General features: G+C 46.2%; 1 protein-coding gene across 1 annotated transcript in view; it reads right to left on the bottom strand.

Moving 5' to 3' along the window:
• gda (guanine deaminase) overlaps window positions 1-2,511 on the bottom strand; it is a 93,186-nt gene extending 90,675 nt beyond the window's left edge. Inside the window, exon 1 of the mRNA XM_070877054.1 lies at window positions 2,380-2,511. Within this exon, the coding sequence (XP_070733155.1) occupies window positions 2,380-2,511 (132 nt within the window). The remainder of the gene's footprint in view (window positions 1-2,379) is intronic.
• Between the last annotated feature and the right edge of the window lie 15,302 nt (window positions 2,512-17,813).

Here is a 17,813-nt window from a genome sequence, read left to right as displayed (position 1 = left end):
GAATCTGAAAGAAGAGAAAATAGAAGGTTGTTTGAACCACTAAAATTATGAAGTCGGATCTTGAAAGACAATTGCAGCCAACTGTGGTCAAATGCTGATGGAGCCATCCAGTTCACAACTTAACTGAAGAGACCCCGCGTCTCCCCTTTACTCTCCCCTAACCCCCCCCCTCCTCCTTTACCCTTCCCTTCTATCCCCATAAATCCTATCCTATAAATGCAAGTATTTCCTTTATCCCTCTCCCTTCCACCAGCTCCATCTTCCCTTCTACTGCTCAATCGTTTTCTCCCAGCCGCTTCCCCTCTCCCCTGCACACTCTCTCTCTCTCTACACCTCCACTCCTCCCTTCAACTCTTGCTAACACACTCCTCTCCTCATCCTTGCACTCTCCCCTTCCCCTCATCTCAGCTCTCCTACCCACATCTGCTCTCCCTAATCATCTCCACCTTCTCTCCTTTTCTCTTTCCCCTCACGCCTGTCCTTTTCTCATCCCTCCTCCGCTTTTCTCTCCCCTCTGCCATGCTTCCACCGCTCCGATTCCTTTCTTCACTTCCCATCTTTTCTCCCTCTTTCCCTCTACTACCCCCCCCCCCCCTCATCTTTCTCCTCTCCCCCTGTGCTCTACATCCCCTCCCTTCCCATTTCCTTCTCTCTTAATACAAGAACATAAGAATTAGAAGCAGGACTAGGCCATATGACCCCTCAAGCTTGCTCCACCATTCAATAGGATCCAGAAGTCTATTGATCTCAGCCTTAAATATATTCAACAACTGAGCATCCACAGCCCTCTGGAATAGTGAAGAAATGTCTCCTTATCTCAGTCCCAAATGGCCAACCCCTTATCCAGAACTGTGATTCTCTCCTGTCATCTTCACCGCTCAGTCTCTTCTTGCCTCCTCTCTATCCCAGATTACCACGACTTTTCACATCTTTAGAGTTTAACTCATCATCATCATCATCATCATCATCATCATCATCATAGGCACTCCCTCAGGGTCAAGGATGACTTGCTTTCACACTAAAAAGAGCACTCAGATGACTGATGAACTAATTTTAAACAGTGGAAGATGCCAGTGCATGAAATCTTTTAACATGGGGTGGCTGTTGCACACCAGCCAGCACACAGGCTTGACAGATCCAAGACGACTGGACACCAGGCTCCGCCACATGTGCCAATACATACACACAAAAACTCAAACATACTCCTACTGTCTTTCCTTCTTCCTTCCCACAGGACCTCAACATGGAATTCATAATACACAATGGGAGCCTCACGACCAGCCATGCTGTGCCTTCCCTTGGTCTTGTCCATACTGCTCCACCTCTGGGCTCCGACCTCTCCCCTCCTCGCAGATTGCAACCTCTGCTTCTCCCACTCTTGTGTCCCAACCCCTCCACTAGGCCGCACACACTCCAAGAGATGCCACTAATCATCTATCTACATTCTGATGACGTCTATTTTGTCGTCACTCTGGTTTTGTCACCCTCTTGAGACCGCTGTTGATTCTGCTGCTGCAGTGGCTAGCATTTTTTGATTTGCCCACAGCTCCAGCCTCGCGCTCCAAACTCCAAACTCCAAACTGCTCCTCTGACTGTCCCATAAAGTTGGGCTTTTTTTGATTTGCCCACAGCTCCAGCCTCGCGCTCCAAACTCCAAACTCCAAACTGCTCCTCTGACTGTCCCATAAAGTTGGGCTTTTTTTGATTTGCCCACAGCTCCAGCCTCACACTCCAAACTACCCGAGTGTCCCACGAAGTTTAACTAATAGTCACTCACGTGCAACACTGCCAAAATGCCTTTGGAAGCACAAGACCAAAATATGACAACAACTTGCATTTATATAGCACCTTTAATATAGGATCCAACATTTGGTAGGATATCCACAGTCTACCTGGGTTATCAAGTTGTTAGTGTCCTAAACTATGGATCTTGGATTCTCAATAAAAAAAAGTTAATTGGAGATAACCCCAAATCTAAACCGAAATTGCGTCTCAGAATAACTGGAAATTGCCTCACAGAACATGCAATTTGTGCACAGGTTGAGGCTGGTTTATATAACTCAAGTTAAAAATCGGTCCTACACATTGTTTTGATCATTGATAATATGATATAGATAAGCATACAACACTCGATAAAGTTGGTGTTCAATCCTCACAAACCCCAGGTTACTTATTTACTGACCATCTGGCGTTGACATTTGGACCTGTGACAGGAAATGTCCTACTCGTACAAATGTCCCGCCATTGTTTTTAAATAACAAATATTTAACAGTTACACCATTCGACAACTCCTTAAAATTTACATTCAACAACCGATGGTCGCCCCACTCTTTCTACAAAAAAACCTTAAATATAAATTTGAATCAGAGTTCGCTCTACCTTTCCCATCTGGTTTACTCCCAGCACACAAGGGTCCAGAGTCTCCAATGGGGACGTGTTAGTGGAGTGAATAAAAGTCCCTCTGAAAACCTGGAGACGCTCGGCTTGCGAACAAGGAGCGTTGGTGGTCATGGTTTCAACTGAGAGGCGTCCTCCTGAGCACTGAGCAGCGAATTGGTGCAAGAATCCAAGAGAGGGAGCGTCAAGATACGATACCGAACCGCACCACGCTCTCTCTCGCTTGCACACCCTGGGACATATAGGCGTTAGTTGGGGCGTATTTATCCAGTCGAGGCGTATTCCTTGCCTAAAACAAACCAATAAGGAAACACTGGGTTTGCCCTAGAGTCATCAAACAAAACATGCCTCCTTTTTCTTAAGAGGAGCACATCTAATAAAGAACTAAACCATTAAAAATAGACAAAGGAAATTTAGAAACTTAAATAATATTATTGCTGCACACTTCGGTCCCTGATTGATGACTGTCCAAAAATGGTTTAATTTCGGTTGTAACTCGTGTGGTATACTATCGTGAGATATTCACGTATGGTAGTAAATGTTACACTTTCTCCTAAGGTAGACTTTCAGCTTTGCCTGCTTATTAAGGCTTTGGAATCATAAAACTACTTGCCATTTAAAGAAAGAAAAACTTGGATTTATATAGTGGTTTTCACGACCACCAGACGTCTCAAGCCAATAAAGTACATTTGGAGTGCAGTCACTGTTGTAATGTAGGAAATGTGCCAGCCAATTTGCACACAAGCAAGCTCCCACAGTGTTATTATGTATGTATGTAAACCTTACCAAAATGTAGGACATGCCACTAGGGGGCACACCTGTGGGAGACCTAAGGGTCATCTGGGCACCCTGGGGCAAGCAGATATAAAAGGTGATTCACCATGCTGCTTCCCCACTCTGGAGTCTGAATAAAGAGACTAAGTTCACAACAGTTTGAGCTTGCAATATAGTCCTGTGGATTTATTCTGAACATAACAAATTGGCGACGAGTAACGGATCACAAACTTTCACGTGGTAATGGCTGCTGTTGGCATTCTTGAGAGATTTGTTGAGGGTGATGATTGGGAAGCCTTCGTTGAGCGCCTCGACCAGTACTTTGTGGCCAAAGAATTGGACACAGCTGAAACAACGATCAAGCGCAGGGCGATTCTCCTCACCGTATGTGGGTCATCGGTATATGGTCTCCTGAAAAATTTGCTGGTCAAACCGGTCAAACTAATGGACAAATCTTATGCAGAGCTGTGTACGCTGGCTAGGGAACACCTCAAGCCAAAGGAAAGCATCCTGATGGCCATGTACCGTTTTTACACGCACCGTCGCTCCGAGGGCCAGAACGTGGCGAGTTTTGTCACCGACCTAAGACGCCTTGCGGGGCAGTGTGAATTTGCAGGATCCTTGGGGGAAATATTGTGGGACATTTTTGTGTTTGGAATTGGCCACAAGGTCACTCTTCGCAAACTGCTGTCTGCCGAATCCCTAGATCTGAGCAAGGCCATCACGATAGCCCAAACCTTCATATCCACGAGTGATAACACAAACCAGATATCTTCACAGAATCGAAGCTCACCGGCAAGCACCGTGCACAAAATAATGTTTTCAGCAGGCAGAACGGCACAGTGCAGGGCCCACATGATTGCAGAGATCAGGCCTAGAGTGACTCAGAGTCCACCTTGGGGTGTGAATGCGTATCTATTAGCACCATGTTGGCACTGCAGGGGCAGCCATAGAACTCATCAATGTCGATTCAAGCCCTATGTGTGCAAGGGCTGTGGAACAATGGGGCACCTCCAGCGAATGTGCAAATGATCTCTGACTCATCACATGGCAGAGTCAGGAGAGGACGACCCATCCAGCGAGGATCACAATGAACGAGCAGGAGAGGCAACTGAACCTGAGGATGAAGAGGAAGTATATGGGATACACACCTTCACCACCAAAAGCCCTCCAATAATGTTAAAAGTTGAACTTAACGGGACTCCAGTCTCCATGAACTAGACACGGGAGTGAGTCAATCAGTTATGAGCCAGAAGGCATTCGAGAGGCTGTGGAGCGACGAAGCACAGCGACCCAAGCTGATCCCGATTCAGGCAAAGCTGTGCACCTACACCAAGGAACTGATACCAGTTATTGGTAGTGCGGACATAAGAGTATTCCATGAGGGAGCAGTGCATGATTTATCACTGTGGATTATTTCAGGTGATGGGCCAACGCTGCTTGTCAGGAGGTGGATGGGGAAGATTCGATGGAACTGGGAAGACCTCTGTGTACCTTCTCCGGCGAACGAAGTCTCCCCTTCTCAAAGGCGGAGCAAACCCCCACCTTCAACTGAACCAGGCATCGAAGTGCAGATCTAGCTGCAGAACCCCGAGGCACAGGCCGCTCATCACAACCACGAGGAGGTAAAGTTCAACCGAGCAGTGGTACAGGCGCTGTTAGATCTCTTAATTTCCAATGAAATACGAACTCCGGTTGTAGTTTTAATGTCACTTTATTTTGGCAGCAGTAACAAGCTCTTGGCTTTAAGCCAGGTCTTTGTCCTTCTGAGACCACATGGTCAAAATGGCTGTATTTATACCTGGTGCAATTTACAGAAAAGAACTCACCTTCTTTGACCTTATTGACTCATTTGATAGTCTTTTAACCTTTAATTGGCTCGCTACCCAAAGGTCCTAAAATGTCAAGTTGATTGATGATTTAATGCAATGTGCTCAGTCGCACGTAGACATGGGCGACTGTGTTTTCTCAACCTGTCTAAATGCAGCCTGTTGAATTCTCTATCAATCCCCCCTTTGATTCTTTCACAAACTGAATCATAAAACATCAGGTATCACTGGTTAAACATTCTACAAAATAATTTCATACATGTTAATAGAGTTTCCTTCTAAAATTTGTTGATATGTTTCGCCAGATGTCTGGACTAGAAGCTTCCACATAAATTTACACCAACCCGAGTTCCATCGTGGCCACAATGGAAGTCTGGTTTTAGTAGGTTAATTAACCTTATTCCAATTTAATCCAAATCAATATCTTAATTCAACTAGTAAACAACCTTCCCTTAAGCATAACATACCCCTGTGCCACGTACAGACAGCCCGCTGGGACCTGCAAGGTGTCTCACATGCGGGACAGCAGCTACAGCCGCCTGGTTGCAAGAACATTTAATTAACATAAACAAACAATATAAAAGTAAAATAATTACAACAAATAGAATTAAATTTTCCACCAATGAAGTTCTCATTGAACCTAGCCATTCAGTGGCTCCGCTCCACAAAGTCAATGATGGGGGTTGCTTAAGTTTTTCTACCTCCTTTTGGATATGCTCTGCTAAGTGGATAATTTCTTCGGAGCTATCTGGGATATACGTGCAACACTCAGTTCCGAGTAGGGCGCAAGTACCTCCCTTTTCAGCCAGGATGTAATCAAGGGCCAGTCTATTCTGTAGGGCTACTGTGCGGATTGCTACCATTTCTGCATTGATTTTAACGAGGGCCTCTGAGGTATCATTGGCTACCCATTCCACAACAGATGCCATGTTAATGGATTCCCTTGCCAGTCTGGCGGTCCCATACCTGGGGATCTCCGTTTCTGTGATAGCTCTCTTAGGACAGTGTAAATGTTCCGACAGTGACTTTATATGATACATATAAGGCACAATGTAGGCTAAATAGAAGGATCCCGTCCAATTCTGGGGCAGCCAGGGATAGGCCTTGTGGCCACACACCCAATAGGTGCCATTATAGGCAATGAAGGTTAGCTGTTTCTTTGTCAGCAACACTCCGGGGCCTGTCCAGGCTTTTCCATCTGTTTTATTCAGAATCCCCGATATGTTAAAAATTCCCACATCGGCCCAGTTTGGACGGTTCCGTGGCTTGATTATATTATAATTCTGGGAGCAGTTACTATACCCCACATTTTGGCCTCCTTTGATGTTTCTAATCAGACAGACCGATTCCCCCGGTCTTCCTATTCCCGTTGTATTAGTGATAACAAAAAATGGGGCAGTTTGGAATTATTGTAGCACGGTTGGTATCCCCCTTCAAAGGTAGTCAGATTGTAACCTGCTGACTTTCATTTACGTGCCCAGTTTTCCGTATCCTGAAATGCATTGCCTGTTTTGTTTTGATTAATTATCCACTCAGCCATTTCCGAGATATTCAAGGGAACTGGCCTCACGGGAATCCCTCCCTTTGAGTGAATAGGAATATGCGCACACACCCAACAACTAGAAATGTTACCTTGTTTGGCATAAATGTATGACATATATAAAAAGGTATTTACATGTAATTCCCTTGGTACTCTACTATTTCCCTTTGGTGCAGAGGGTCAGCTAGTAAGAAGTAGGCCTATGCCTAGAATACCTACAATCAGTAATACAGTAAATTTATACATTTTGGCAAAAAGTAATTGTCCTTATTAGATTTCAGCTTCAGTTACAGGTGCTCGTTTAATGTGTGAAGCGTGGATCCAGGCTTTCTTTCCTTGGACTTTAACAGCTGTCTGGGTGGCCAATAACACTTGATAAGGTCCCTCCCACTTGGCACCCAAAAGTTCTTTATGCAACTTTTTCACATACATCCAGACTCCCGGGATGATGTTGTGTCCTCCTTCGGGTGGATTACCCCAAGCTGCCGATACCTGTCGGGAAACAGAACTAATAGCATTGGTTAGATTCTGACAGTATGATAACAGAGTGTCACTCATTAAGTGAACATCAGCTTTCCGTAAATCGATAGTTCCTGGCAGTGACATGGGTCTTCCTGTTATAATTTCAAATGGGCTTAGACCTGTAGTTCTGTTCGGGGTTGCCCTAATGCTACATAGCACGATTGGTAGTGCCTGGGGCCATGGTGTTCCTTCTTGATGATATTTGGCAAGCCGTTGTTTCAGAGTTCGATTCATTCGTTCTACTTGTCCTGATGATTGTGGATGATAAGGACAGTGTAAATCCCATGTAATGTTAAGTAACCTACAGACTTCTTGGCAGACGGCAACTGTGACGTGTGTTTAACCTACAGACTTCTTGGCAGATAGCACCTGTGAAGTGTGTTCCCTGATCTGAGTCAATGCTACTCGGGACTCCCCATCGGGGAATGTAATCCTTACACAAGACCTTTGCAGTGTGATTGGCTGTGGCTCTTTTAGTTGGGACAGCTTCTACCCATCTAGAGAATCTGTCGACCATGACAAGAATGTTCGTGTATCCTTGGCATGAAGGGAGAGATATATAATCGACCTGCAGATGCTGGAATGGTCCGACAGGGACAGGGGGCCTCAGTTGGGGCATTACCGTGATGGGTCCAGAATTATTTTTCTGGCAGACCACACATCGGTCTGCTACCAGCTGGGCATGTTTTTTAAATCCCCGACCCCACCAGCTTTTCTGGAACCGTGCCGTCATCTGTTGTGAGGCCAAGTGTCCCCACGAGTGGATCTGTTGGGCTAAAAAAGGCATAAGCGCTTGTGGCGCGACTGGCTTGTCGGTAACTCTTTGTCTCCAGACACCATCTTCACATAGCTTAATTCCTGCCTCAATCCATGTCCATTTTTCCTCTCGGGAGCACTCGCATTGCATTGTTTGAAGGTCTCGTGTCAGAGTCCTGAGTGCTTTCAATCTGCACATCTGTGTTGGTTCTTCTGGGGGAACGCCCTGTGAAGCAGCATCTTTAGCTGCCTGGTTGGCTCGGGCATTTCCCTGTGCTTCTGTGGTATTTTCCTTGGTATAGGCCTTACACTTCAGGATGGACACTTCCTGAGGTAATTGTATGGCCTCTAGTAAGTATCGGACTTCTTTTCCATTTCGGATAGGTGCACCAGCAGCAGTGAGGAATCCTCTTTTCCGCCATAACAGACCAAAGTCGTGAGCGACTCCAAAAGCATAACGCGAATCTGTGTAGACATTAGCTGTCTGTCCTTCTGCTATTCGACATGCTTCTGACAGGGCCCGTAAATCGGTAAACATCCCGAGGGTAAACATCCTTTTGCCACTACCTCATATAAGGTTGTAACTGCCCATCCTGCTTTTCTGGTACCATTGTCAACAAAGGAGGAACCATCTGTAAACAGGATGAGGTCTGGGTTGTGCAGAGGCTCCTCTGCTGCTAAGGCTGCTTCTCCTGTTTCTTTTAAAATCTCCACGCAGTCATGCTCTTCACATTCTCCCCCCTCTTGCTCCCTCGATTCTGAGATCGGGAGCATAATTGCGGGATTAACCAGGCTGGCCCGGACGATATGGAGATTAGGAGCTTCCAAAACTGCTGTCCAGCGGGTCCATCTTGCTGCCGTCACCTGAGACATTCTATTCATAGACAGCAAAGCATGTACGGTGTGGGGACACTTGACAATCAGCTTTTGGTCGAGGACTAGACCCGCAGTGATCATTACCGCTCGACATGTAGCTTCCATGGCCCTTAGGCAACTTCCCCATCCAAGGGCTACCGCATCCAGTTTTGCCGAGTAATAGCCAATTGGTCTTTGCCGATCCCCATATTCTTGTGTCAGTATAGCTGTCATGTATCCTTCTTTCTCATGGACAAACAGGGTAAATGGCTCACCACTGTCGGGCATTCCCAGAGCCGGTGCTGAACACAAAGTCTTTTTCAAATTCAGGAAGGCCTCTTGCTGTTCCTTAGTGAGGGTGATGGCTCCTTTAAAATATCATTCAGTGGCTGAGCAAGCTGTGTGAAGGAGTCAATCCAATTTCTGTTAAAATTACACAATCTCAAAAAAGACCTTAGTTCCTGAATAGTGGTGGGTTTTTTAGCAGCCCGAATGGCTGCAGTTCTATCCTGGGTAAGTTCTCTCTTTCCTTGTGAAATCTTTTGTCCCAGGTATACACCTCTTCTTGGGATATTTGTGCTTTGTTGATGCTGGCTTTATGTCCTTTCAGCCAAAGGTGGTCCAGCAAAGCTCGTAAATCTTGTTCATGCTGTTCTTCCGTGTTTGAAGCTAGCAGGATATCGTCTACATATTGGATGACTGTGGATGACAGGGGAAGTAATTCTCGCAAATGGCTTTGTAAAGCCATGTGGAATACCGTAGGGCTGTTGTGGAAACCCTGCGGTAACCGGGTCCAAGTATACTGTTGTCCTTGGACCATGAAAGCAAACCACTGTTGAACCTCCGGTGCCAGAGGCACCGACCAAAATCCGTTGGCCATATCTATAACCGAGAAATATTTATGTTCCGGTTTGAGGGCATTAAAAATGGTGGAGGGATCTGCGACCAAAGGAGCTTTTTGATCAATACACTGGTTAGCTTTCCTATAATCGACAGTCAAACGCCAAGTCTCATTAGATTTCTGTACCGGCCACACGGGGCTATTGGAGGAGCTATGCATTTTAATAAGCACCCCTTGTTTCTCCAATTGCTGAATAACCGGTAAGATTCCCGCGATGGCAGTTGGACTGATGGAATACTGTTTAGTGCATGGAGGCTTGGTCCCGGTAAATGACGCAGGCTCCATCTGGAGTAGGCCACAATCGTTCTTATCTTTAGCCCATATCGGGTGTTCCTTCAATTCTTCTTTCTTCAAAGTTCTAATTGACCATATCACCTGACCATCCTCGAAATGCAACGATGAATCTATTTGGATTAGAACGTCCATTCCCAAAAGGGGTTGATCTACTGGGCCTATCCAGACCGGCGTGGTTAGTTCATGTGGACCCAGCCCTATAAGTACCGGTGTTGTCCTTTTAATTTCCATTTTATGGCCCCCAACTCCATAGGCTGTACATGCCCTACCATCCAACGGTAAAAAGTCTCCATACTATTGGGGTAAGCATGTTAATTCCGCCCCTGTGTCTAAAAGACAGTCCACATCCTTATCGCCCACCCTCAGAGTTATATATAGCCCATCTCCCCTTTGTTGTATTAGTGCGAGGAGGGGGGCCAGGGTGGGCTCTAATCGTTTTTTGCTATCCCAAGTAACTCCTTCTGTTGTTGTATTGTCAGTCGCTTAAATGCTTCTATGAGGTCGTTATCTTGTGACAAGCCTGGTTTGTTGGCTAAATTAAATCCCTGTCTGCGTCCTCTTCCCCGGCCACGACCTTGCTGTTTTGCCCTGCACGTCTTGGCCCAGTGGCCTTCTTTCCCACAATAATGACATTTTCCGGATAATTTTCCTAATAACTGTTTATCGGAATCCTGGGATTTCCATCCCACAGCCTGTACAGCTCAGACTTTAGCTCCCATATCCCGATCTAATTGGCTACATGGATCCACCAATGCTGCAAAGGTAGTTCCTCTACCTTCCCAGTCCGGTAACACTACCTTAAGCATTTTGGACAGTTCTGGCTTTAGACCTGCCACGAAAGCTGCTTTCAGGGGTCCAAACACTTGTTCATCCATTTCCTCATCCATATTATTCATACCCGAATGTTCTAGCCACGTGCATCTAAACTGCTCGTTGTACTCCAGAACCTCCTCTGTTCCTTTCTGTTGGCAGGCTGCAATTTTTCCCCAGTCTGTCTTAGCTGGACTGAAGGCTTGCAACCAGTGTTTAATCGCCTCCCATCCTGCATCTAATTCTTGCTCATCCTGCCCCAAAGCTTCTTCTACCTTGTCGTGCAATTTTCTTCCCTGTGTTTTTGGCACTATTATGATCAAAATTTGCACTCCGTCCCAGGGATGAAGTTGATATATATTTCTTAAGCGGTCCAATTGGTCCCATGTTTTCACTCCCCCTTTCTTTGGATTGGGCAATTCCTTGGACCATTTATCAATTTTCTCTGGGTCTGCCGGATCATGAATTAAGTATTTTTCATACAGCCTTTTCTTCATTTTTTTTGGATCCGCCCTCATCCGCAGTCTCTTCTGATTTGACTACAACTCGTCTTTTTTTAAACGGGGCAAAGCGCACCCCTAATTCTTCATCCTCCGACCCTGTATCGTCGGAGGATTCAGAATCCGTATCTATTCCTTGGTCGTGTCTTCGGGTTTGCGCTTTTAATTTATCCAAACATGGGTACCCTGGGAATTGACCGATACATTTTCCTTTTCCTATTACTGTCTCTTGACCTAATGATTTTTTCCATTCTTTAATTTCACCTTTAAGATCTTTAACTTCCACTTCCAGCTTTTCAAGTTCAAGCTTTTTCTGTCGCAGCTGCGCACAAACAGCTTGCAATTGATCCTTTGTACTGGTCAGTTCTCAATCATGTTGGGAACGCATTATAATTTCTTTCCGCTTTCTGATCTTTCCCATAATGGCTAGGGACCATCTAGTACGCTCTTTATTTTTCTTACGGATCGTTTTTCCCCAGACCCTTTTAATCTCGTCCAAGGACCATTGTCCTTTGGAGGTTCCGTACTTTTGTTCGATCTTAATACAGGTTTTAGATAAATTGAATTGTTGCTCTATGTATTCTTTCAACTGTTCGAGGACTTCATCTGTCGAAACCGCAGATGGTGCCTGATCATCTTTAACAGTTGTAGGCAATTCTTTGCTCTTATCTCCTGCTGCCATAATACTGATTTCTTTACTGGGGTCTCGAGTCGTAGGCTTTCTAGCCGATCAGTAGGTCGGTGATTAACTAACACACCGCCGAAGTTAGACGTCTATGGGATCTCGAGCCGACTACCAACTGGAGGGTTCGCAAACCAGAGGCTTTCGGAATTGCGTAGAAGGAGAGGCGAATTTAGACTTTTGACCGAGGACTTTTATAAAGAGGAGTCCTTACCTCAGTATGTAGGTCCGATGTCCAAAATTCAGTTTCTTCCCTCAGCGATCCTGTTCGTGACGCCAAAATTGTTAGATCTCTTAATTTCCAATGAAATACGAACTCCGGTTGTAGTTTTAATGTTACTTTATTTTGACAGCAGTAACAAGCTCTTGGCTTTAAGCCAGGTCTTTGTCCTTCTGAGACCACATGGTCAAAATGGCTGTACTTATACCTGGTGCAATTTACAGAAAAGAACTCGCCTTCTTTGACCTTATTGGCTCATTTGATAGTCTTTTAACCTTTAATTGGCTCGCTACCCAAGGTCCTAAAATGTCAAGTTGATTGATGACTTAATGCAATGTGCTCAGTCGCACGTAGACATGGGCGTCTGTGTTTTCTCAACCTGTCTAAATGCAGCCTGTTTGAATTCTCTATCAAGCGCGGTACCCACCACCTGAAGCCGACGACCTCTTCGCGACGATGGAAGAGGCTCCAGATCGACCATGCGGAGTGGGACTCCGGCCGAAATGATCCAAATGCATCTTCCCGATGCCAGAGGAGGAAGATCACAACAGTCGGCATCACGGACATGGATGAGAGGGCATCCAGACCATGGGACGAGGAGGCATCCAGACCACGGGACAAAGGTATGTCCAGACCACGGGCGAGAGTGCATCCAGACCAAGGGACAAAAGTGCGTTCAGACCACGGAACGAGAGAGCATTCAGACCATGAGATGAGAGAATGTCCAGACCACCGGACGAGAGAGTGTCCAGACCACGGGAGGTCGCCGCAATAGAACGGAGGAATGTGTCGCCCAGCAAGGAAGATGACTGGATTTGGGCTAAAGGGGCAGCCGCTGTGAAGGACCGGAACCCATTACGCTCCAATAATTGTATGCACTAGGTAACCTTTGTGAGCGGTCTTTCGCGGTCAATGATGTATCATTATATGGGGTTGGGGTGACCTTACAACAAGCCAAATTATCGGGCGAACACCAACCGGTCGTTTATGTATATGACAAAGTACTTGTAACAAGTATTGTGTTATCACACGGGGTCGGGTGTGCTGTACAGCAAGCCAAAGTAGCGGGCGAACCCCAACCAGTTGTATCTATATCTAACAAAGTATTCGTAGCAAGTGAGATGTTACCGCACGGGGTCGGGAGTGTTGTGCAGCAAGCAAAAATAGCGGGCGAGCCCCAAACGATTGAACATGTATCCAATAAGTTAAACAAAGCAGCAGCCTGTGTTCACGGAACTAAACAGACGTACCAAAGAGTGTCCCAATATGTGCTCAAGTCAGACAAGCTGCTCATCCCACGAGTTTGATGCGTTGTTTCGAGAATGTCTAACACTGTCTGTCACTGTAACATGATCCGCCACAGGCCAGGCACTGAGAGCGGCACTAATACCCTCAGTTGGCTACCGTTGCCCAACACCGGGATGGAAATGGTGCAGCCTGCAGACCCACTCGTGGTCATGGAAGTGCTAGAAAGCGAAGGGTCAACCATAATGGCCCCCAGCTTAAGACCTGGACCAGCCAGGATCCCACATTACCGCCTGCCAAAGGTGAACTGCTAGACGGGATGTGGCAACCTATCTGTCACAGAGACGAAAGACCCATCCCAATGTTGCAAAGTAAGGCAGGGCGGCTACACACAGTCGGTGGTCCGGGGCCCCAATATTACAGCCCAAGGTCCACGGGGACCACTAGGCCTCCCGCCACTACCGAAAGTCTCAAGGCCATTGTGGCCATCCTGGGCTTGCCAGACCTCAGGGTCAGCGACAATAGCCCGGAGCAGGCAGCCCAAATCATTAAACCTAGCACCACACGTGTCACGGTAGACTCCCTACGGACCAGGCTATCCTGGGTGCTATGCAGTCACCAGACAGAATCACTCAGAACCAAGCCTTCCGTATGCCATCAGCAGAGAATGCACCATAATTGCACGGCCCCTCCGTGCAACATCAGAATAAGTGATGTAGATCATGTTCAGGGCCCCAGTTGTGCCGCGAGCAGCACATTAGCCAAGGGGGGGAATGGAGTGTGTGTGATGAAAACGGGGCGTTGGATTGTGAAACCATGTACCGGGCTAACGAGTAAAGCATTTGGACAAGACCAAACTGCAAACTACAGATAACCAGGAACCACTGTGAAAGGACCTGGCCCCCAGCGACCCACTAACACGATCAACTTCGCCGTCAACCACGAGGATGAACCCACCACGTCAGGACATCAACCCAGGCGATCGACCCGGGGACACAGGGTGCCAGATCACCTCAACTTGCAAATAACTTGCACATAAGACTTTGGGGGGGAGTGATGTTATTTATGCATGTAAACCTTACCAAAATATAAGACTTGCTACTAGGGGGCGCACCTGTGGGAGACCTAAGGGTCACCTGTGCACCCTGGAGCAAGCAGGTATAAAAGGTGATTCACCATGCTGCTTCCTCACTCTGGAGTCTGAATAAAGAGACCAAGGTCACAACAGTTTGAGCTTGCGATATAGTCCTGTGGATTTATTCTGAGCATAACAAATAGCAATGTGATAATGAGCAGATAATCTGCTTTTTGTGATGTTGATTGATGCCTGTGCAGCTTCCACCCTTCAGGATGTAGCTCAGGACCTGCAATATTAGGTCCTTCATTGAAACACCTATGAACTTATCCTTTTTTTGGCATGGAAGCAAGTCATCCTCATTTCGAGGGACTGTTTATGATGATGATGATAATGATGATGAGGGTTAAATATTGTCCAGGACACCGGGGATAACTCCCCTGCTCTTCTTTGAAATAGTGCCATGGGATCTTTTACGACTGTGTCTCAGTTTAACGTCTCATCCGAAAGATGGCACTTCCGACAATGCAGCACTGCCTCAGCACTGCACTGGAATGTCAGCCTAGATTTTTATAGCACAGGAACAAATCATTCTGCTTAACCCATCTGTGCCAGTGTTTATGCTTCACACGAATCTCCTCCTACTATATTCTATAGAATACTTTACTATTTCTTTTTATATTTTTAGATAATTTCACGTCATCATTCCCCTTTGCTTTTTTTAAACTTCTTTCTTACCTCTTCATCTGCCTGTTATAAGATTCACTTTGCCCTTATCTCTTTGTTCATCCACAGTGTCTCATTACAGAATAGTTTGTTCTTGTTTTTTAATGGAATATATTTCTCCTGAACTCAATTGATCACTTTTTAAAATATTTCTCTGCTGTTTTATCTCTATGTTTGTCAATAATTTTTCCAGTTGACCTATTTAGTTCCATCTCATCCCCTCATAATTAGCTTTTTTCCAACATATTACTTTGATCTTTGTCTTATGTCTCTTTCAATTATTATCATAAACCGTATTATGTTGTGATCATTTAATTCATTTAATAGATTCTGTTATATTCCTCTACTTCCCTTCCACTATTTGGTGGCCTGCAGTATATCCTTATGATCGATCCCTTCTTATTCTTTATCTTAAACCACATGGATTTGGTTGCTATTTTAATGCTAGTTATGCCCTTTTTATCTACTGCCATTATGTTATCTCTAATTAATAAAATTACCCCCCCTCCCCTGCTTCATCTTCCTTCCCTATATTTTCTAAATATGTTATATTCTGCCAGCCCTGATCTTTATGCAGCCCATGTTTCAGTTACCCCATATCTGGCTCCTTACTACAAATTATTACCTCCAGTTCTCTCGTTATGTTGCAGATGCTGTGCACATTGCTGTACAGGCAATTTAATTTGTTTATTAATCATTCCTCTTGGTTTATTTTTAACAGCTTTATTAGAATTAGACTCTATGGAGCCGAAATTGCCCCTTTTTTGCGCCTCGTTATTGATGGGGCGGAATGGCCTTTTCACCCGGGGTGAGGGCGGGCGGTAGCGCCACAGACAAAATTGTCCGGGAGGTTTTGGAGACGATGTGCCAATAGTGGTGCACTCTGCGATTTACGCCCTAGGCTGGCGCGCAACAGGCGATGGCGTTATCACTGTGCGTGTCGACCTCTTTGTGCCCAGCAGGGGAAATAGCCCCGCGGGGTGTGAAGCTGCCAGATATCCACCGCCAGGGCACCCCTTAAAGGGGAGGCCGCATGCGCCCCAGACCGCCATTTTATTTTGTCAGCCGACTCTTCAGTCAGTCCGACAATGGACTCAGCGACGCGCTGCTGCCTCGGGAGCAGCCCTCCAGCGAGGTGGAGCACTGAGACAGCACTCCGCCTCGTTTCAGGGGTGCAAAGCCCAATTCCATGCCTGGCCCCGTTTGATTACCGCCCACAATCAGTGCACGGGGCAATTTTAGCTCCTATAATTTTATCTGTTCCCTGACTATTTACGCTACCCTTACCTGTAAGATGTTTGCTACTAGGCTGGCAGTCCCGTAAGGACCACTGGAGTCCTTCACTTCTATCCATGGGAATCTCCAGCCATCCTTTGCTCTTTCTCTCCCAAATCTCCTGGCTCCCACTGTTCAAGTTCCCCTGGCTCCATCAGTTGGTGCATTTTTATCCCAAATACAAGCTAACTACAAGTTCTAAACCACCATTACCCATCCTCCACCCCTGCTCTCTGCTTCTCAAATTTGGTTTCTGAATTCCTGGACTTCTCTGGACATCAAGGCTGTTTCTGCATTGGACAGTGCTGGATTACACCACTACGCTTCTGCACTGGACTACATGGATTACACCGTAAGACTCATTTGCGACACATTTGCTGTGTCAAAAATTTGCAGCATAACAAATTATCTTCCCCACTGTGGCTGATTCTGTTCTGAGCTGGATGACTCGTTCTACTGTTTTTCAGCTTTGTTGGTTACTGGCTTGTGTGGTTTTACATTTTATCCGCTGCTTCTGATCTACGGTGATCTCCAACACCGCGTCAACTTCGCCACCATCCTTCTACACCGCCCGATTCTCATTACCATGGCAATAACCTCCATCCTTTAATTCTCTACCCTTCAAAAAGCTTCTGGACTTCACTCGCCTGCTACACATGTCTCCGAGCTTGGACAACTGTTCGTTCATGCTCCACGCCGACTCCATCCTACCAGGTCAACTTTTTCCCTCCACGGGACCTCCAACTTTAACTCTGGACTCCCTACCATTGTCACCAACCTATTCCCTGCTACTACCAGGAAATATGCATCCCTATAATTGCTACATAACCAGGCCTATGTAACTTGGCTTTTTCCCTGTGTCCATTTGCGTGCGTATTTTGGCTGCCGCTCCGGAACCGAGCCATTTACTTCTATTTCCATTTCTTTCTCCCCTTTTTTCTTTTCTCTCTATCCCTCTCCTGCTGTCATGTTGCCTCTCATCTCTACTGTCTTGGATACTCTACCCTCTCAAATCCCTACCCCAACCCTTTATTACTCGTCAACCTTCCTACTCTCCTGCCGCCATCCCAGGCTTGACTCCCTTAGATAAGCCTACAGCTTCCCTCTGTGCCTCTCTTGGCATCCTCTCTGTCGCTGTCTCCTCACGCATAGTAACCCCAACTGTCCTAGTTTAGTCTCTCACTGATCTTGCTGCCCATCTCACCTGCGGGGGGCTAATCTTGACAATCTCCTCCCTGTCCAACTCACCCCTACAAGCGCTGATCCTGTGGATGCTGGCAGTGGATCAGCCAATATCAATTCTGTCCCCATCTCCCTGTAAAATGTCCGTTCACTTGTGAACAAGGGCCTTGCCATCCATCAGCTTATCGTGGATGAGTGCTTCCACATCATGGCCCTGACAGAAATCTGGC

Source organism: Pristiophorus japonicus, chromosome 1 (assembly GCF_044704955.1).
Source record: "Pristiophorus japonicus isolate sPriJap1 chromosome 1, sPriJap1.hap1, whole genome shotgun sequence".
NCBI lineage: Eukaryota > Metazoa > Chordata > Chondrichthyes > Pristiophoridae > Pristiophorus > Pristiophorus japonicus.
The sequence above is the reverse complement of the archived record's forward strand: the minus strand, read 5'-3'. Positions and strand labels throughout refer to the sequence as shown.